The 20,093-nt window shown below is 38.1% G+C and overlaps 1 protein-coding gene across 1 annotated transcript in view; it reads right to left on the bottom strand.

Annotated features, from left to right (window-relative positions):
* Positions 1–20,093, bottom strand: part of carmil3 (capping protein regulator and myosin 1 linker 3) — a 193,435-nt gene that overhangs the window by 83,663 nt on the left and 89,679 nt on the right. The window contains exons 13-15 of the mRNA XM_059345443.1: positions 15,389–15,498; positions 13,192–13,269; positions 4,408–4,484 (exon numbers count right to left, since the gene is read on the bottom strand). Of these exons, the coding sequence (XP_059201426.1) occupies positions 4,408–4,484; positions 13,192–13,269; positions 15,389–15,498 (265 nt within the window). The remainder of the gene's footprint in view (positions 1–4,407; positions 4,485–13,191; positions 13,270–15,388; positions 15,499–20,093) is intronic.

The raw sequence follows: 20,093 nt of genomic DNA, 5'->3' as shown, positions 1-20,093 counted from the left end.
ATTGGTATGTGAGTGGTAATGTGACTGGCTGAGGATATAATGAATAATCACTACACCCCACCAATTTCTATTCCGCTTCACCAAATTCCTTTGTGCATATTGCACTGTGAGTATAAGCCCTTATTATCCTTGTGCCCATGACCCAGTGATTTACGCTGACTGTTATGATTGCATGGTTATAAATAAGACCATCAGAATATGATTTAGGACTTGCCGAGTTGGCTTGTAACTTGACAGTGATACCGGCCACAATTGGCTTTTTTTGTGGATGTGTAATTTCAAACTCTACATGCACATGCAGATAGGCCCAAAAACTCATTCTACCCCTTGAATAACAGTGTCCACATTTTTCATAGTAATTTCACAAATGTATGGTTGACTGAGCAGCATGTCTTTCATAACGCTCTGACATTCACCCCACGCAGATAAAACCACGTTAACTCGGTTGGCTTTTTAAAAAAAAAACGGTACGTAGCAAGAGGGAAGAGATTAAGAAAATGTGAGATAAAGGAGGAATAAAAAATTAAGTTATGAAGGGTAAAGATGGAAAAGGTCGTAAAAGGAGTAAGCAACGATGGGAGGCAAAAAGATAAAGACATTAAGATAGTAGTGAGGGGGAGCAGACGGCTGCATTACAAGCCCCTGTCACTGCTACTGTGATAACCTCCCAGTGAGTGGAACACCAGCTCTTCTTTGACCCATTTGTAATGATTAGCATAGAGCCTGTCAGGACTCGGCTAATACAGAATGGCTTCTGTCGCATAAGCAGATAAAGTGTCACTGTCTCTCTCACGTAACCCTCTCCAGGGAGCTGTATCAGCAACTTGTTAGCACACGTGTGTGGAACTGAATCTACATGGACTGCTCATTGTTACTGGAAAGCGCCATATATCTGTGCGTGTGTGTGCATCCACTGTTTATGTGTGTGTGTGTGTGTGTGTGTGTGTGTGTGTGTGTGGTGGGTTCTGCAGAGGCCCGTTCCATATTCATGAGTGTCAGCCGGGCGGTTCTTATCAGCTCGGTTCAGCTTTGTGGCTCCGTGTTGTCACCACAACACCGCAGCCGTCTGACCGGCAGCACTGAGGCAGCGTGCATTTAATACCAGAAGACCCATGACCGGAAAAAAAGGGGTGGGATGGAGAATGAAGAGAGGGGAGGGAAGAAGAGCAGTGGTAAAGGGGATGAAAGTTGGAGGATGTGGAGAGGGAGGAGGAGGGTAAGGAGAGAATATGATCAGAGAGAAGGGAGGAAAGAGGAGAGGAAGTAAACCCTCTGGAGTGGTTTGTTTTTTGTATTTTCTTATTGTGTTTTTGGTGTGTTTTGAGTGTGTTTGTATGTGTTTTTTGAATTTTGTGTGCGTTTTTTTTTTCATGTTTTATGTGTTTTACGTGTTTGTTTGTTTTGTTTTTTTATAATTTCTTTGTGTTTTTATCTGTGTTTTTTGCATTTCTTTGTGTTTTTAAGAGTTTTTTATGTGTGTTTTTGGATTTTTATTATGTTTTTGGTGTGTTTTAAGTGTGTTTGCATGTGTTTTTTGTAATTTTGTGTGTGTTTTCGTGTTTTATGTGTGGTTTTTGTAATTTTTGTAATTTTTTTGTGTTTTTTGTATTTTTATTATGTTTTTGGTGTGTTTTGAGTGTGTTTGTATGGATTTTTTGTAATTTTGTGTGTTTTTGTGTGTTTTATGTGTGTTTTTTTGCATTTTTGTGTGTTTTTTTGTGTTCAAAATGTTGATCCAGTAAGTCAAAATGAAAAAAATAATCAGATCGTATACTAAAGGTGAGGTTGTCTTGAAAACAATGATACCAACATGGCATGGTAAAGATTTTGAAGTGGTTTATACAGGCAGAATGAAAAGGAGTCCAAAACCGACAAAATAGCCCCAAACTCCAAAGGGTTAAGTAATGTGAATGCTTAGACTTCTAAGGATTAAGAGGGTGATAGAGTGAAGGAGGCAGTGAGCAAGAAGAAGAGAGGGATAAGAGAGGAGAAAACAGCCGTGGAAAGGACAGAGAAGATGGATGGAGTGTGGATGTCTCCGGTAAAAGGAGGGTGAAATGCTGGGAAATTCACTATTTCCATTAGGGACCAGAGAGTTGATGATCAAGAGCTTAAACAATGATATAAAAACATTAAAGACACAAGTGGCGGTTCTGGGGTTCAAGCCAACAAAGCTGCAACGCCTTCAAAACAAAATAAGATATCAACACGATTTACACAACTTTTTAAGCTTTGTCCAGTAATAATGCATAGAAAACTTTTAAGAAGACATGTCTAAAAATATCCACTAAGTTCTGTGACATTTGGACCAACTGTCATTCATTTGTGGCCAAATTTTGAGTTGAGTTTGAGTTTATTTATTTAAAATAGGGACAATACATATTAATGAACATATACATGTAAATATGCAAGATTATAGCCAAGGGCTAAGTTCCATATTAAGTCCCTTTGGCAGGTTGATGTCAATACCATAAGACAATAAAATCAATAAAACAATGGTAACAACAAGTAGAAGAATTGGCCTTCATGGCCAGAATTAGCAGGAGTTTTGTTGGAGGTTCTGGGGAACCTGTAAGATTTTGTCTGTTTTCTTCAGAATCCAACCTGAGCGCACGGTGGCAGACGTTAGGAATAACTATATAGAAATAGTCAACTTTCCTGCTGATGCTCTCGTTTGCTTATGCTGGCCACATAGAGGCAGCAGTATTAAATTAAGAGTGTGTAAGAACCAGTTAAAAGTTCCTTATAGTAGCATTAATTACAGGGATGGAATTATATTTCTTTGGCAGCATTTGCATACAACCAGGGATGGAGTACTTGAGTGCTGGATTGGGACTCAAAGCCAGATTTTTGGGACTCATGACTCGACTCGCGCTGCGATGACTCGGTTCCTGACTCGGACTCGAAGCACGATTAAAAGATGTCCAGAGACACGGCGCATCATGTTGTTTGCTTTCACAGATTTCACCTCCAAATCAGGAATGAGCGGTGCAAAATTTTCTATTTGCCAGATTGCGACTGAGGAAAAGACTGGGACAACGTTGAATTTCAATCAACACCTGTCACAGTTGAACCCAGAAAAGTAAGCGAATGCTAAGCTAGCTAACCAAAGCTAATGTTAGCCTCAAATGTGACTGAACCACGGGTCACAGATGTTGGGTTTCTGTGGTAATGAGTCGCTTTCGGTTCTCAAAATGTCCTCCATCATGACACATACTATAAGCACATGGCTACTTATTATGCAGAATGACCCATTCTGCATTATAAGTAGCCATGTGCCTTTGTTGTTATGACAGTCAGGACTGGAGTCGGACTTGAAGCCTGATTTTCATGACTCAAACTCAAGTAATGACGACTCAACTTGGACTCTTCTTAGTGACTCAGACTTGAACACTGGGGATTGGACTCGGACTCAAACTCAGGTTGTGATGACTTGAGTCAGACGCAGGCTCTTCTTTAGTGACTTGGACTCGAACACTGTGGGGATTTGAGACCGACTCAGACTTGAGAATTGGTGACAACTACCAATCACGGTGTAAATTTCATGTGTCTTTGGTGTACCATCTCACACAAATTTGTAATAAGGTTCAGAAAGAAGAAGAAGATTAATAATAATAGTAACAATAACCTAGCACAAAAGCAATAGCGTTCAGCCTTTTGGGCTTGAACTCCTAATAACAAATGAAGGAAGAAAGGTAAAAGAGACAACAAGAGGTGCAGCCAGACAAATGAAAGATTGTGAAAGATGGATAGAGAGATACAGTAGATACAAAGAAACAGAGAGAAAGAGAGAGAGAGATGTAGGAGTGGGAGCCTGGGGATTGGAACAATAATTCCCCGTCTAAAATTAGTCTCATTTTTCACCAACTTCTTTCTCAGTGATTCTGTAATGTAATATGCTGAGCAGGGAAGCTCCTGGGCTCCTGGGGGACACGACATGATGAGAGCCAGAGCTGCTTCTGCCTGCTAGCTAAATAAACACAGACACACACACCAACACACACACATGCATCTTGTGGCACGCAAAAAAGACTTGTGGGCATGCAAACAAGTGCTTGACAGATGGAAAACTTGTTAGCAAACACAGACATGTGTACATTAAAGGCAGACGGGGGAAACATTCTGCACACACACACACACACACACACACGCATATATGAATGCAGTGAGCCAGAGCACATTAAGGGAGCGCGAGCCGAGCGTGCACGCTAATTCCGCTAGCAAGGTCCAGGGCTAAACACTAATCTACAGCAGAAAATAAATGATGATGCTCGCTCGGCACCGCGCCTCCTGACTGGAATTCCTCCAGAGCTGTTTGGCTGAGTCATAAGAGGAAAACAAATGTGTTGTTTTCTTTAAAAAAAAATTAAATAATTGAGAGCCTTAACAGGGATTGTGAACGCCCACCTGTGAGAGAAGGAGTTCTTGGAGAGGTTCAGGTAGGAGAGGTCAGCGCAGCAGCCTCGCAGCAAGGCCCCAAACAACTGGCAGAGAAACAGAGACACATAGAGAATAAATGGCTTGTGTTACGTTCACTACAATGTGAGTGTGTTGTGTAACAGTTATTTTGGCTCTCCAACGCTGCACAAATGATGATGGCACAGATTAAAGCTGACACAAATGTAATTTGAACACACTAAAAAAAATGACGCCGTCATATTTCTTTCCCTTCGATAAAAATGTCCCTTTAATGTATCATGCTACATTATAGATGGCATTAAATAATAGCAGTTCATAGAAGCCTGACTCTGCAGATTGGTGCGTGAGAGAATGGACCAGAACAAATTAGATGTTACTGCTGGTCAAATGAGGACAATGTGCAATTTGTTTTAGGATTTATTTGATCCTTTTTGCACCATATGTTCTGGGATTCATGCAAGATAATACAACCTTTGTCATTAAGTTCATATGGTCACACAGTGTATAGAGCATCTACAGTCATCTGAGGTGAATTTCATATATTTGTTACGACTGCTTTTCTGTGTGAATACCAAGATGCTACATTATTACATTATACAGACCCATGTGTAGGGCTGACCTCCAAAAAATAAAATACGACAACGTGACAGCTGCTCAGGCAGATATGCAATGAAAGCTTGCCATACAATGCTAAATGTATCTTTAGGTCCTCTTGGAAGATTTGTCTTCCATTTTTGATTCCCTGGTCAAGACACTTGAGAAGACCAATATAACCAAATCCTCTTACAGCCGTTTTTGGTGCCCCGTGTGAGGACCATCATCGTTCTGGGGCACCGTCAAATTGCATCACGTATACCACTCTTTTAGCCAGAGGACTCATTTTAGTCAGTCGGGAGCAGGTTACCTCTCCCTTCTGTTAAACATTGAATCAGTAATACACTGCCATGTTTGAAGCTAAAGATATATTTAGCATTGTATGGCAACCTTTCATCTCACACACACACACACACACACACACACACGAATATATACACATATACATACATATATACATATATATGTATATACATATATATACATATATACACATATATATATACACACATATACACACACATATATAAACATATATATATATTCATTACACACACATATATATATACATATATACACATATACATATATATACACAGACACATATATATACACATATATACATATACACACATACATTTAGACACATATATACATATACACACATACATTTACACACACATATACACACATACATTTACACACACATATAGATATATACATATACACACACACATATACATATATATATATATATATATATACACACACATATATATGTGTGTCTGCCTGCGCAGCAGTAAGGTTGTGGTATTTTATTTTTGATAGGTAGCCCAGTCTGTGCACTACTAAATAAATCAGAATTGTTACTTTTTAAGCACTTAATAAAAGTCACTGCAAACACATGCCCAGGTGTAGGTGTGGATGGTGGCTCATGTAGCCACTGCGATGGACGATCAGCCCAACTTAAACCCACAAACATCGACCTAATGGTGCTACAGGAAAAGACAAACAGACCAGCACTGCCACTGACTGGAGCCAGGCCATAGATTTGGGATTTTTCAAAAATGATTGCATTAAAAAGGAAAGGAAAAAAAAACATGAGTCTGGGTTATTTAGGCCCTAATGGCAGGAAAAGAGCATTAAGTTAATGTTTCATGTTCCTGCCCATTTCAGGGTTAATGCCCCCTAGCTCCAGCAGCCGAATGAAATATAGCAGACACTGTGTTTCCACCAATCTTTCAAAGTGTGTACGGAAAGTGCCCATATGTCAGAGAAAGTCCACCAAACCCTGATAGCAAGACCAAATGGGCAATAAGAAGAGTATTAGAAGAGTAATTGTATTACACTGATTCAGAATCAAGCTGAAACCACACCAGCGAGAGAATTAATTACTTACATTCTTCAATTTGTTATAGTGAGTATTCATCAAACGTCAGGTTTCACATTAAATATGGAAAAAAGCCAGTGAAAACTTGTGTAGGAAATTAATTACGCTGTGTCACCTCAACTTTCCCTGCTTTTATAATTAACGTGACATCATGCAGCAATGCCACCATTCATCTGCCATCCATCAAAGTGCATATCCAATCAAGGTCTCATCTTGTGAAGATATGGCTCGCTTTCAAACTACAGGGCTCTGGAAAGTACCGAATGAATATATACGGGAATCTCTGACCCAATTCATCTTGAAATAAAGATGAAATATGTGTTTGTTAGACAGGAGAGAGCTCCAGGCAAATATGATCGGCATCAAAACCCAATTTCTTCCAAGACTTTTGAGTAGCATCTCATCGCTTGAGAGAGGTTAAACTATCGGACAAATCCATTTTTCCTTGGCAGAGCGATCCATCACGCAAATTGACTAATCGACCGTTGTCGGTACATCAACGCAGATTAAAACAGGAACTTATTAATAATTCAATCCAACAGGCCAACACTAAAAAAGACAAATTCTCCCTCAGACAGTTCCTCTCCAAAGGATAAATGACAATTAGCGAAGCAGGACATGAAGCAGCTATCACAGGGAGCACACTCGGAGTCTCAAGGGGATTTTTAAAGACAAACAGGGGCAGGCAAAGTTTGAGAAGTTGCAAATAAAGCAGAATAGATGCAATGACTTCCACTCAAGCACATAATTCATGACAAAATTCATGGCCCACATTTACGGGGGAGGGAGGAGGATTGCTTTCATGGTGGTGGACTATTCCCTCCTGAAACACATTCCTGCCTGACAAGCTGCCTGCTCCTTGGGGTTTAAAACCGCTCGAGTGAAGTGCAGCACGGAGAGCAAGCAAACACCGGCGCAGTAAAAAGCAAGGCGTTGTGGTGAAGAAAGAACAAGGGAGGAAGTATTCGGATCCTTTGGTTTAACGTATACTGTGCAGGATTTTTCTGAAAACTGTATAGACTCCTGCTAAACCATCACACGACTCTCTAGAACAGTCGTTCTCAAACTTGGGGTCAAACTTCAGATGATTTCTGGGGGTCGCCAAATCATTTTGGAAGTCAGCTCTGGCTCCACTGTGTTAAAGTGTTCATGTGTTAATGTGTTTTAGTCTTTTGGTAATTTCATGTCTTTTTTTCCCCATTTTGTGTCTTTTTTGGTAATTTTGTCATTTTTGGACATTTTGTGGTCAATTTGTTTCCTTTTTTTGGTAATTTTGTGTCTTTTTTTGGTCAATTTGTGTATTTTTGTGGTCATTTTGTGTCTTTTTTTGGTCATTTTTTGGTCAATTTGTGTGTTTATGTGGTCATCTTGTGTCTTTTTTGTCATTTTGTGTCTTTTTTGGTCAATTTGTGTCTTTTTGTGGTCATTTGTGTCTTTTTTGGTCATTTTGTTTCCTTTTTTTTTGGTCATTTTGTTTCTTTTTTGGTCAAGTCGTGTCTTTTTTTGGTCAAGTTGTGTCTTTTTGTGGTAATTTTTTGTCATTTTGTGCTCAATTTGAGTCCTTTTTTGCTTAATTTTATGTAACTTTTTGGTCATTTTATGTCTTTTTTTGGTAATTTTGTGGCCAATTTGATTCTTTTTGGGGTAACTTTGTGTCTTTTCTGACAAATCCCAAAGTATCAAGTTGTTACTTTCCAAGGAGTCTCTGGCTTGAAGCTGACTGTTACACACTCAGGAGGTCAGAATGGACCTTTAAACTGATAGCAAAGGACTTAGATTAAAAGTCACAATAAAATATAAAAAAATATATAAATGCACAGACAGAGAGATGTTTTAGTTGTTGTCTGCTTCATTATTTGTCCAAAATTCGTCGTATCGACTGAGTTTGTCTGATCTGAACTGTGAGATTCTGTTCAGCGAGACAACATGCATGTTAGATTGGGGGTCGCGACTCAAAAAGGTTGAGAATAGCTGCTCTAGAAGTGTGTGGTGGCCCTCTGCATGTAGTCTCTCTTTCATTTTCATTTTGCTGTGATCGGGACGTTTCGGAGCATCTCCCTTTTGCACTCAATGCAACAAAAATATTGGACACAAAAGGCCATTATTGCGAGGAGATACAGTCATGGAAAAATGAATTTAGGAGGTTTGAGTCAGTGTAACCTCTTAGTTCATCTTATTAAACAACGGGGGGAAAATGCACGTTGGGTGCTTTCTTTTAAACTCGAGGCGTTCAGGGTTCTCCTGCAGAAAAAGAAAAGGAGCTCAGAGGGGAAAACGTTAGACGCTCAGCAACTCAAAAGCAGCTTCGCTCTCACTGAAAACAATTACAAAAAGCCTCCACAGGCCTCCCCTTTGTCTGATCTGGCCCTGACTGTTGTTACTTCAAGTTCATTTTGGCTGAAAAATTCTATTCTTCACTTGTGTGAAAGCTTGGCTGCAAAACATGCAATCGATTTTTTTTCTTGTTGTATAATTTTCTTTATTAAAAGGTGTATTTTGCAGGAATTTGGGAATATTCCTTAATTGCTTAGTATAAAATCAAGGAAAAAAATGATTAGATCATTGTTTTCTTCAATATCTTGTTCATTTTAATGCCTGGTACAACTAAAGGTACATTTGTTTGGGTAAATATAATGATAACAACAAAAATAGCTCATAAGAGTTCAATTTAAGAGCTGATATCTAGACATTTTCCATGGTTTTCTTGTTAATGGTTTTGGTTATTATCAAGAAAACCATGGAAAACTACCACTACTACCACTACTACTACTACTACTACTACTACTACTACTACTTGGAGTGAATCCCAACATTTCAGCAATTTATCCATTACTTTTCTCATTCAACCACATCAATTAATGATAATCTAGCTAACAATATGAACTGCATATTTTTAGCTTTTCAAGCTAAGTATTTCAACCGTTACTCAATTAACATTACTTTAGGCTAACTATACTCACTACCTAACTAACTAACTAACTAAATTACTTTCATCGTTTTATTTTTATTTTGTCTCTGCATAATGTACTTTGTTACCCGTGTCTTTTTTATCTACTGCTGATTTTAATGAGTTTTTCTCTTTCTTGTTTCTGGTTTCTGTAGCACTTTGAGATTTCTGTATGAAAAGTGCTTTACAAATAAAATGTATTATTATTATTATTATTCATCTATTTATCCAAAGCCTTTAGCTAAATAGGTTTATTTAAGTTAATTGGTTATTTTGAAGAAAACCATGGAAAATGGGTAGATCAGCTCTTAAGTTGAGCTATTTTTGTTGTTATCATTATATTTGTCCAAACAAATGGACCTTTACTTGTAGCAGACATTAAAATGAACACGAAATTGAAGAAAACAATGGTCTAATCATTTTTTCCTTGATTTTATACTAAGCAGTAAAGGAATATTCCAAAATCCCTTCAAAATATACCTTTAAATGAAGAAAATTATACAACAAGAAAAAAAAATCGATTGCATGTTTTGCAGCCAAACTTTCACACAAGTGAAGAATAGAATTTTTCAGCCAAAATGAACTTGAAGTAACAACAGTCAGGGCCAGATCAGACAAAGGGGAGGCCTGTGGAGGCTTTTTGTAATTGTTTTCAGTGAGAGCGAAGCTGCTTTTGTGTTGCTGAGCGTCTAACGTTTTCCCCTCTGAGCTCCTTGCTTTTTCTGCAGGAGAACCCTGAACGCCTCGAGTCTAAAAGAAAGCAACCCAACGTGCATTTTCCCCCCATTGTTTAATAAGATGAACTCAGAGGTTACACTGACTCAAACCTCCTAAAATAAACCTTAACATGACCCATGGTCCATCAGGAGCTCCTGGAGCAGCTGGTGCTACTCGCTGTGATTACTCCTCCTTCTGAGGGACTCATGTTCCCACACAGATCTCAGCTTCCCTGTTCAATGTACTATTTTAGATCAGCCTCTCACCCTCGGTCAGCTCTCGTCCCCTGTGTTAAATGAAATTACAGAGCTGACATTGCTGAGAGCAGCTTTTTGCCTCTCATGTGATGCTGCTTGCCACCGGATTGCAAGTTGGAGCTTCCTCTGCTAGACTAACTATGTAATGACTCAATTTCTATATTATTATTCTCTTAAAATAAAAATATCAGCACATATTAGAGAGTGTGTTGGCCAATATCATCGGATAAAATCAGCTGACCGATATATTTTGGTTAAGAGTTAAAATGATCACTTATTCTAAGTCGCTTTGGACAAAAGCATCAGCTAAACGACATGTAATGTAATGATCATGGTGTGATTTTTTTTCTAAGAATCTCTTCCAAACATGAAGATTGTTTTCTGATTGTGGTTGTGCAATAACTAACAGAATGTCGATATGAATGCTGTCTTTATTTATTATTAAGTTTTATCTATTTTTTTTTATCATTACCTTCTGTCATTTTAGCTATTTGATATAATTGAGGGATTTTTTTTTTTGGTATGGACTGGTGAGCATGTTTTCTAATTTCATTGTACTGGTGACAGTGACATAGGGCTGCACAATTAATTGAATTTTAATTGTGATCACGATTAAATTAACCTGATCGTCGGTGATATTTCCATTTTAAAATGCGTCTCTCCTGCAGATCTAATCAAGCACTTTCTACACCAGTAGTCCACCATCCACCAGGGGGCGAATGCATAGTTAAGGTTTCATGTAGCTGCCTAAATAAATAACGAGCGAGCGCTAAGTACAGCACTTGAGGAAATTTGAATACTCTGCCAACAGACATTATTTCATGAAGAAGTCCCCATGCCTTCTCACATCTTGCTAAGCGTTGGCTACCGTCAAGACAAGAGTGTACACATTTATGAAATGAAATCTGCTTCAATGTTTCTATTGTCTCTTTGCCTTGTTCTGTTATTTTACTTAATTGTTTTCTTTTTCTATACTCATTTTCTATGTACTTTTCCATCAGCCTGCCCAGGGACTACAGGTGGGAAATAGCAATCTGCTAGAACCTAGAATGCATATTCTCTTGTTGTACAAGATTAATCTCTTATTGTGCTTATTGAGTCCCTGTCTTGAAATAAATAAATTACAAATTACAAATGTTCCCAATGGGATTAAATCAAGCAGGTGAGAGTGTTGCTTTAAAACCTGCAGACCAGCAAATTTGCTTGATTTATCACATGACAAGGCATCATGGGAATATAGTGAGTACAGACATCAGCCTCCACGTCAGCAAGCAGCGGCCTGCTGAGGTGACACGAGCAAGAACAGAGCTCTGTTCATGTGTTAATGTGTTTTAGTCTTTTTGGTCATTTAATGTCCTTTTTTTTGGTCGTTGTGTGTCTTTTTTAGTCATTTTGGGTCTTTTTTTTGTCATTTTGTGTCCTTTTTTTGGAAATTTCGTGTCTTTTTTGTCTTTTCAGGTCATTTTGTGTCTTTTTTTGGTCATTTTGTGTCTTTTCTGGTCATTTTGGGTCTTTTTTGGTCATTTTGTGTCTTTTTTAGCCATTTTGTGTCCTTTTTTGGTGATTTTGTGTCTTTTTTTGGTCAATTTGTGTCTTTTTGTGGTTGTTTTTTTGTCATTCTGTGGTCAATTTGAGTCCTTTTTTGCTTAATTTTATGTAACTTTTTGGTCATTTTGTGTCTTTTTTTGTCATTTTGTGGTCAATTTGATTCTTTTTGGGTAACTTTGTGTCTTTTCTGACAAATCCCAAAGTAGCAAGTTATTACTTTCCAAGGAGTCTCTGCTAGAACCTAGAATGCATATTCTCTTGTTGTACAAGATTAATCTCTTATTGTGCTTATTGAGTCCCTGTCTTGAAATAAATAAATTACAAATTACAAATGTTCCCAATGGGATTAAATCAAGCAGGTGAGAGTGTTGCTTTAAAACCTGCAGACCAGCAAATTTGCTTGATTTATCACATGACAAGGCATCATGGGAATATAGTGAGTACAGACATCAGCCTCCACGTCAGCAAGCAGCGGCCTGCTGAGGTGACACAAGCAAGAACAGAGCTCACAGCAGCTCTCACTGACTCTAACCTCTTACCTCCCAGCAGCAGAGAACAAGATGAAATATTATATTTATGTCTATTCTATTCAACCTTGCATGTCCCCGCTGCACGTTATCCTGTCAGCAGCAATACAGCACTGACAAAGCAGCAGCGACGGCACATAAACAATAAATGTGACCTCCCGTTCAGCCGGCACTTTTCACAAACCTCTACATCTTCCAGAGGGACACGGACACTAAAACCCACCACAAGTACAGTTGTAACTTTCAACATTTTGTCTACTGAGCCTTGTATATCCACCAGGGAGAAGTGCAGTCTCAGCAGTAACCAGCAGGGGCAGACACTTCCAAGCGTGGTCACTGAACTCCATCAGAGGGAAAGCTCTGTCATCCTTCCAGCTGTTAGCGTATGTGCTAATGCGGCAAGACACCGTTTTGTCACAGTGGCAGACATGCTAAATTTAGACACAGTAACAACACAGACAAAGTCATCTCGCTCTGAAGTGACAACGATGTGAACAAACGCATGAAACGCTGGCTTCTGCATGCTCCTCATACGATGAATCAGTTGTATAATTCATAGGGGGCTATACATTAGATTTTGTAGTGCGTTCTAAGAGCTTTCACCATCACTCAGAGCTTTATGAGATCCAAGAACGACTGCGAGTCTATTGAGGTAACGTTGTTTTTGTGTGGTGGGCGATTCGTATTCAGGACGCTGCCCCCTTTCTGTTTCTTGGCCTGAGTCCCATCCTGGAGATGAGATCAGACGGCGATGGGTGGATAGTGACTGTAACAGAGACAGTGAGTACAAACCGAGTCCACGGTGCAGTCTGTCCCAGACAGGTCCAAGTGGACCAGGCAGTTGGGCTGGGCCAGGAACAGGTACAGGTTCTGCAGGGATGGAACAACAGAGAATGCATCATTATTTTTTTTTATTTTATTTTATTTGATAGGGACAATGCAGTTAGCATAGATACAGGGCATGCATCCGATGTGCTGCATATAGAGATATAGCTTCAGCTAATTTTCAACTCCTGTCCCTAGTTGAAATATAAAAAATACATACAAACAATTGATTGCATTTTAAAGCCGGAATGGTTTGTTCAGACTGAACCATCGTCTTATGTCGTAGAAAATCTTTTAAGGAAAACACTTGACGACCACACTCAAAAAAATTTTTTGTCTTAATCTCTAAAATTGAATCAGTTCATCCTTGAGTCCAGGTGGACATTTGTGCCAAATTTGAAGAAATTCCCTCAAGGTGTTGCCGAGAAATCACATTCATGAGAATAGGGCAGATATAAGCTAATAGGGACCTTTAACCTCTAAAATTGAATCAGTTCATCCTTGAGTCCAGGTGGATATTTATGTCAAATTTGAAGAAATTCCCTCAAGGTGCTCCTGAGAAATCACATTCACGAGGTCCCTAACAGGGACCCTAAACCTCCAAATTTGAATCAGTACATCCTTGAGTCCAAGTGGACATTGTGCCAAACTCTAAGAAATTACCTCAAGGTGTTGCTGAGAAATCACATTCATGAAATCAGTTCATCCTTGAGTCCAGGTGAATATTTGTGCGAAATCTGAAGAAATTCCCTCCAGGTGCTCCTGAGATATCACTTATAGACCAACAACCCGAAAAAACACAAAACCTGTTCCTTGGGAGTTGTTCCTGTTCCTATTTGTTTTCTAGCAAACAATAACTAAAGCCAAAGCTGCACAGGTAAAAACAATGTTAATGTCCCAAGGCAACCAGGTCCACATCTCAATCCAGTCCAGAATCTGTGGCTGGATTTTAAAATACTTTTCACTCAGAAAAAAAACACCCTGTGCAGCCTGAGAAAGCTTGAGCAGTTTTACAAAAAAATACAACCATGTATTTTCCATTTTGTAATTTATGTATCCTTTTCCAACAATCGTTTTCCACTCTGACATTAAAGGGTGTTTTTCTGTTACAACATTAAATACCCTATGAATCAATGTTAGAAAACAGTAGGGGTTTCCTCCAAATGTTTCCATCCTCTACCAAAAAGAAGGGGCTTGTTCATGGAGAAACACAGCTGGTGGTGCAAGCTCTCCGGTCGAGTACCAGTCGAAACCTCAAACAGAGATATAAAAACATGCTGGATATAGAGATCTATAATATTTCTGTGTGGTTCATGTATTCACTGGCTTCACACAGATGGAATGGTTCGACTGCAGCAATTTGTTGTTTCTTCAGTAGACCTTTAAGTCACGTAGGTCATGATTTATTTGCTGAGGATTGCATTGCCCTTTGTTTTTTTTTTACTATGCATTCATTTTTCAACTTCAAACAAGCGGAAGAACTTTTTTTGCCAACAGAATTTAAAGCATTTCACTCATTTGGTTATGTGCAGATTGAAAATGTGTATGAAAACAGATATCGATACTAAAACGTTGTATCCGGATACAATACTCATTTTAAAAGTATCGATAAATAATAATAATAATGATAATAATAATAATAATAATAAATAAATCAGGCACTTAGTATGCCCATATGATGTTAATTGACACAGTGTCAGTATACGTAAGCATTAAGAGTTAATAAGTTTACATAAATGTTGGTGACTGAAAAGTGTTATTTTCTCTCCTAAAGTCCCAGAATGAAGCAGAGAAAACCAAACAGCAACACACACAGCCAAAAATATTGTTCTAATTGTTATTGTTTATATATATTTATCTTTTTTTTCGCACTACCTCAGACTTGAAGCTTGTTATCATAGTTGCAGTTTCTTTTTGCACAACTGTTTTTTATTATTAATATTTAACCTGTGGTTCTGCTAATTTTTACATGTTGCATTTTCCTTGTTAATTAAAATATTTCTGTTTAATTTTGGGGTCTTTGTTTTTATCCTTGTGGTATCGAAAATGGTATCGAGTATCGAATATTACGAAATATACGAATATATGACAACCCTAGTAGAAACACACCAAAACATGATAAACTCCAACATCTTATTTATGTGCTTGTGTGTGTGTGTCTCACCGTGGCGTCCTCTCCAGACAGAACCCCGGGGTTTTTGCTGAGGTCCAGATGCAGCAGAGAATTGGAGTAATCATCACTGGAACACAACGCCTGGGACAGAGTCACCACACCTAATGGGAGGAGAGAAGAGACGGGACGGAGGGGGAAGAAACGGAGAAGATAAACAAGTCATAAGCGTCCTTGAGTCAATTAATTAACTTATAATCACCCTTTTTTTCCCTCTGATGGGCCAATTTAATGCTCTGGACGTGACTTATTAGCAACTAATGAATACAAAACTACATGATGGAGCTACGTGGCAAAAAAAAAAAAAAAAGCAGAGACTAGAGAAGCTGGCAGGGTAGTATCAAAAGAGCTTTTGGAGGAAGCCAGCCACTGTTTATCCCAGTACCAAGTGTACCCTGAAAGCCAAAACAAAAGAAAATCACTCCCTCAAATCAGATCACTACACAATTACACCCACAGGCCCGATGGAACCCCTCATTAAAATCCTCACCCTGCAAGACTGATGCAAAGCACAGCACGCCATGGCAAGTTGAGGATTAAATATAGACTCGATAACAACACGGGAGAAGTATCAAGCAGCAGCAACAAATTAAAAAAAGAGTCTACAACTACTGTTACTAATGCTGCGTTCGACTGCGCTCTGAACTCGGAAAGATCCGACCTCCGAGTCGGAAAAGTGCAATAGAACGGCCCTTGAACTCGGGATCCTGACTCGGGAATTGGGGTAGGATCCAAGCAGCCCGAGTAGGTTGGAAATATGAGGAAAACAGTCACTTTTCATCTTCAACATTTAGTCTGTTATGTGTTGTTTAACTCTATGGAGTCTGGAGCTATTTTGTCCATTTTTTAATCCTTTTCATGTCTTTTTGCATTTTTGTAAGTCATTTTATGTGTCTTTTTTGGTCATTTTGTGTCTGTTGTTGTGTCTGTTGTTGTGTCTTTTTTAGTTATTTTGTGTCTTTTTTCGTCATTTTATGTCTTCTTTGTTTTTTTGGTCCTTCTGTCTTCTCATTTTATGTCTTTTTTTTTTGGTAATTTGATGTCTTTTTTTTGTCATTTTGTGTCTTTTATGTAGTCATTTTGTGTCTTTGTCATTTTGTGTCTTTTTCTGTCTTTTTTTAGTCATTTCGTGTGTTTTTGAGTCCTTTAGTCCAACATAAAATGTGATATTGAATCTTTTTTTACTTTCAAAACACTATCATGCTCAATAAAGAATTTTAAATGTTACAAATGTGAACAAAGGTGTCAAATCTAACATATAAGAGGGTTCCATCCAGTTCTATCATTTGATACTAAATCTATTTGAGCTTGTCTCCAGTTTTACTTGGTATATCATCATCAAACTGAAACTGGCCTCATGGAGTTTACAGCCAGAACTTTAGAGGTAAATTTACAGTAGGGCTCCACGCTGCTTTGTTTTCTAGTCTGGATGTCATGAAGAAGTCTGGATTTGGAGCTTTTGGAGACTCCACAGGGTTAATTTAGCATGTTTGTTACTAAAAGTGTAGGATTACTTTGTAGTGGTATTTACACTCCCACTCTGTTAATTAAAGAGTTTGTGGTAGCGTAGTAGGGACGAAAAAGCTCAGTAAAAGTATAAAAAATGTTATAGTTTTTCTCATATTTAAACTACATTAGTCTATAAGCTGTAATACTGCACTTCTTTTCATTATATCCAGGAAATTGATAAGATTTAATTATATTTTTGTCTCTTAAGTATTTGCAGACCTATATTTGGACCCAGAGAGGACACAACCATTTAACTGTATGTTGCCCCAGGTAGCTGATCTACTTCCCCAGAATGATTTTTAAATGCTCGAAAGACATCCAAACAAACATCAACTTGCTGTGGCTGGCCATGTTTTCCGAGGTTCAGCAATGAAGCGCATTTACCTCGGAAGTCGGAATTTCCAACTCGTATCTTTCCGAGTTCCGAGTGCAATTGAACGCAGCATTCACCTGTTCACTCAAGTCAAGTCGAGTCAAAGTTTATTTATAGAGCACATTTAAAAACAACTTCAGTTGACCAAAGTGCTGTACAGTAATTAAAATAGAATAAAATCATACACAAATAGTGAATAAAATAAAAATCAATCCAAAAACAGAGTTAGAGATAGAAAATAAAAATAAAAGGGTAAAAAAGTAAAAGAAAGCCGAGGATCCACTCGACGATATATCATCGATTAATAGCCAGCAGTTGTAGGAAGTGGATTTCTCCTGTTCTCCAGCTTTGGGGAGTGTGTGTGGAAGCTACTACATGTGCTGCAAACTGGCAGAGCGCTAAGCCCTTCATCCCTAATTTGTAGCGATTAGGAGCGAAATGAGGGGAAGAGGGGACAGGGTTTCTAATCCCCCCCTTCATCTATCTATCACACTTTCACAAGCCATCCGCTCTGTGTGACGAGTTAGTGAGAGCATGTATCTGCCTATTTGCATGTCTGATCACAGCTCAGTGTACGCATGTGTGTGTGTGTGTGTGTGTGTGTGTGTGTACTTCCTACATAGTGAGGACCGGAACACGTTTTTAACCAACAGAGTGAGGACATTTTTGCAAAGTGAGGACATTTCAGCCGGTCCTCACTTCTTTAAAGGCTTTTTTTAGATTTCAGACTTTGTTTTAAGGGTTAAAGGTTACATGATAATGATAATTAACTGAAACTGTATTGTGTGGTTACAAAACTAGCTAAAATTATAGTGAAAATGTCCTTCGTTTTCGTCTTTGTCAACTTTTTTCATACATAATGAAGATGGATCAGACAAAGGAAATAAAGGCAAAATTTACTGTGACCTCTTTTAATCTCCCACCCAACAAATACCCCATTACAAAAAACTACAACTAATAAAAACTAAACTAAAACTAAAGCATTTAAAAAAATACTAAACTAAAACTAGCAAACTCACTCTAAAAACTCATTAAAACTAACTGAATTTGAAAACAAAAATTCACAACAAAATTAAAAATAAAACTAATGAAAAATCCCAAACTATTAGAACCTTGCAAGGGAATTCACTGTTACAATGAGGGTCCTCACAACACAAAGAATGTGCGTGTGTGTGTGTGTGTGTGTGTGTGTGTTCTTGTACTTCCTACATAGTGAGGACCGGAACACGTTTTTAACCAGCAGAGGGAGGACATTTTTGCAAAGTGAGGACATTTCGGCCAGTCCTCACTTCTTTAAAGGCTTTTTTTGAGATTTCAGACTTTGTTTTAAGGGTTAAAGGTTACATTAGGTTTATTTTAGGGTTAGGGTGGGGCATTTAGTTGTGATGGTGAAGGTTAAGTTAAGGGGTTAGGGAACAGGAAACAGTTATTATAGTTAATAAAAACAAAACAAAATAACGAAAACTAGAATTGAAAAAACATTTTCGTTAACTGAAATAAAAATAAAAATGAGTTTAAAAAAAAAAGATTATTAACTGCAACTGTATTTTGTGGTTACAAAACTAACTAAAACTAACTAAAACTATAGTTTTTGTAGTTTTTATACTATAGTTTTGTTTTCGTTTTTGTCAACTTTTTTCATACATAATGAAGATGGATAAGGCAAAGGAAATAAAGGCAAAATTTAATTTTTAATTTAAAACTAATGAAAAATTCAAAACTATTATAACCTTGCTAGGGAATTCACTGTTCTAATGAGGGTCCTCACAAAGATAGAAGTACAAGAATGTGTGTGTGTGTGTGCATGTGTGTGTGTGTGTGTGTGTGTGTGTGTGTTGTACTTGTACTTGTACTTCCTACATAGTGAGGACCGGAACATGTGAGGACATTTTTGCAAAGTGAGGACATTGTCTGTGTGTGTGTGTGCATGTATGTGTGTGTGAGAGAGAGGCGTAAGTGTGTGTACTTGTGTCCTCACGTGTGTAGGTGTTTTTAGAGATAGAGGCGGGGAGGAGGGGGGTGGTTGGGGGGGGGGGGGGGGTGTTAGGGGGGAGACAGATCTATAAATATTCAACAAAAAATGCTCAGCCCCTGCAAAGTCATACCTACACCCACCATCCAAGGTCAACACCATCGCTGCATTCCCCCTGATTCACTGTGTCAACTCACTGTCTTCTTTTAAAAATCACACCTAGTGTGGTTTTCCCATTCATAACTAACAGGATATCGAGGTCATTGTCTGCAGCATGTACACAACACTGCAGCCTCATAATTACCCTACAAAGGCAGGGGAGTTGGGGAAAAATGGTTTTAAAGCAAACCATGTAACAGATAGAAAGGTTGTGATGACTTCATTTTATGCTATATTTTTAACAAGATAAATATCTAACACTTCTAAATCTAAAGGTTTTTTTTTATCTTGGTGAGAAACAAATAATTTGCAGTGCACTTTCAGCTTTAACTTATCTTTTTTTAAGAGTTAATTTCTTATTTTAATGGTTCAACATGCTTATTTCTAGATTTAATAATCTTAATTTAAGAAATCTTGTCAAGTGAAATTATCTGTCCATGCAGCAAGATCATTTCCCTCAGATTTAGTGTTTTTATCTTGTTTTTAGACACACCTTTTTTGCAGTGTTATTTTAACACCTAAAATACTGCCATACAACCTAAAAAGAAAAGTTTAATACTCCAGTTTTGTGTTTGTCGTTCCGAGGTCATGTAAAACCAAAGATTTGATCGTTTTAATTTGATAGTACAGAAATATTTATTCAAGTATAAAAGTAGGCTGAGACGAGGCAGGTGTGGCATTTTGTA

This window comes from Centropristis striata, chromosome 11 (genome assembly GCF_030273125.1).
Source record: "Centropristis striata isolate RG_2023a ecotype Rhode Island chromosome 11, C.striata_1.0, whole genome shotgun sequence".
Lineage (NCBI taxonomy): Eukaryota > Metazoa > Chordata > Actinopteri > Perciformes > Serranidae > Centropristis > Centropristis striata.
Note: the sequence above shows the minus strand (reverse complement) of the source record. Positions and strands in the feature narration are given on the sequence as shown.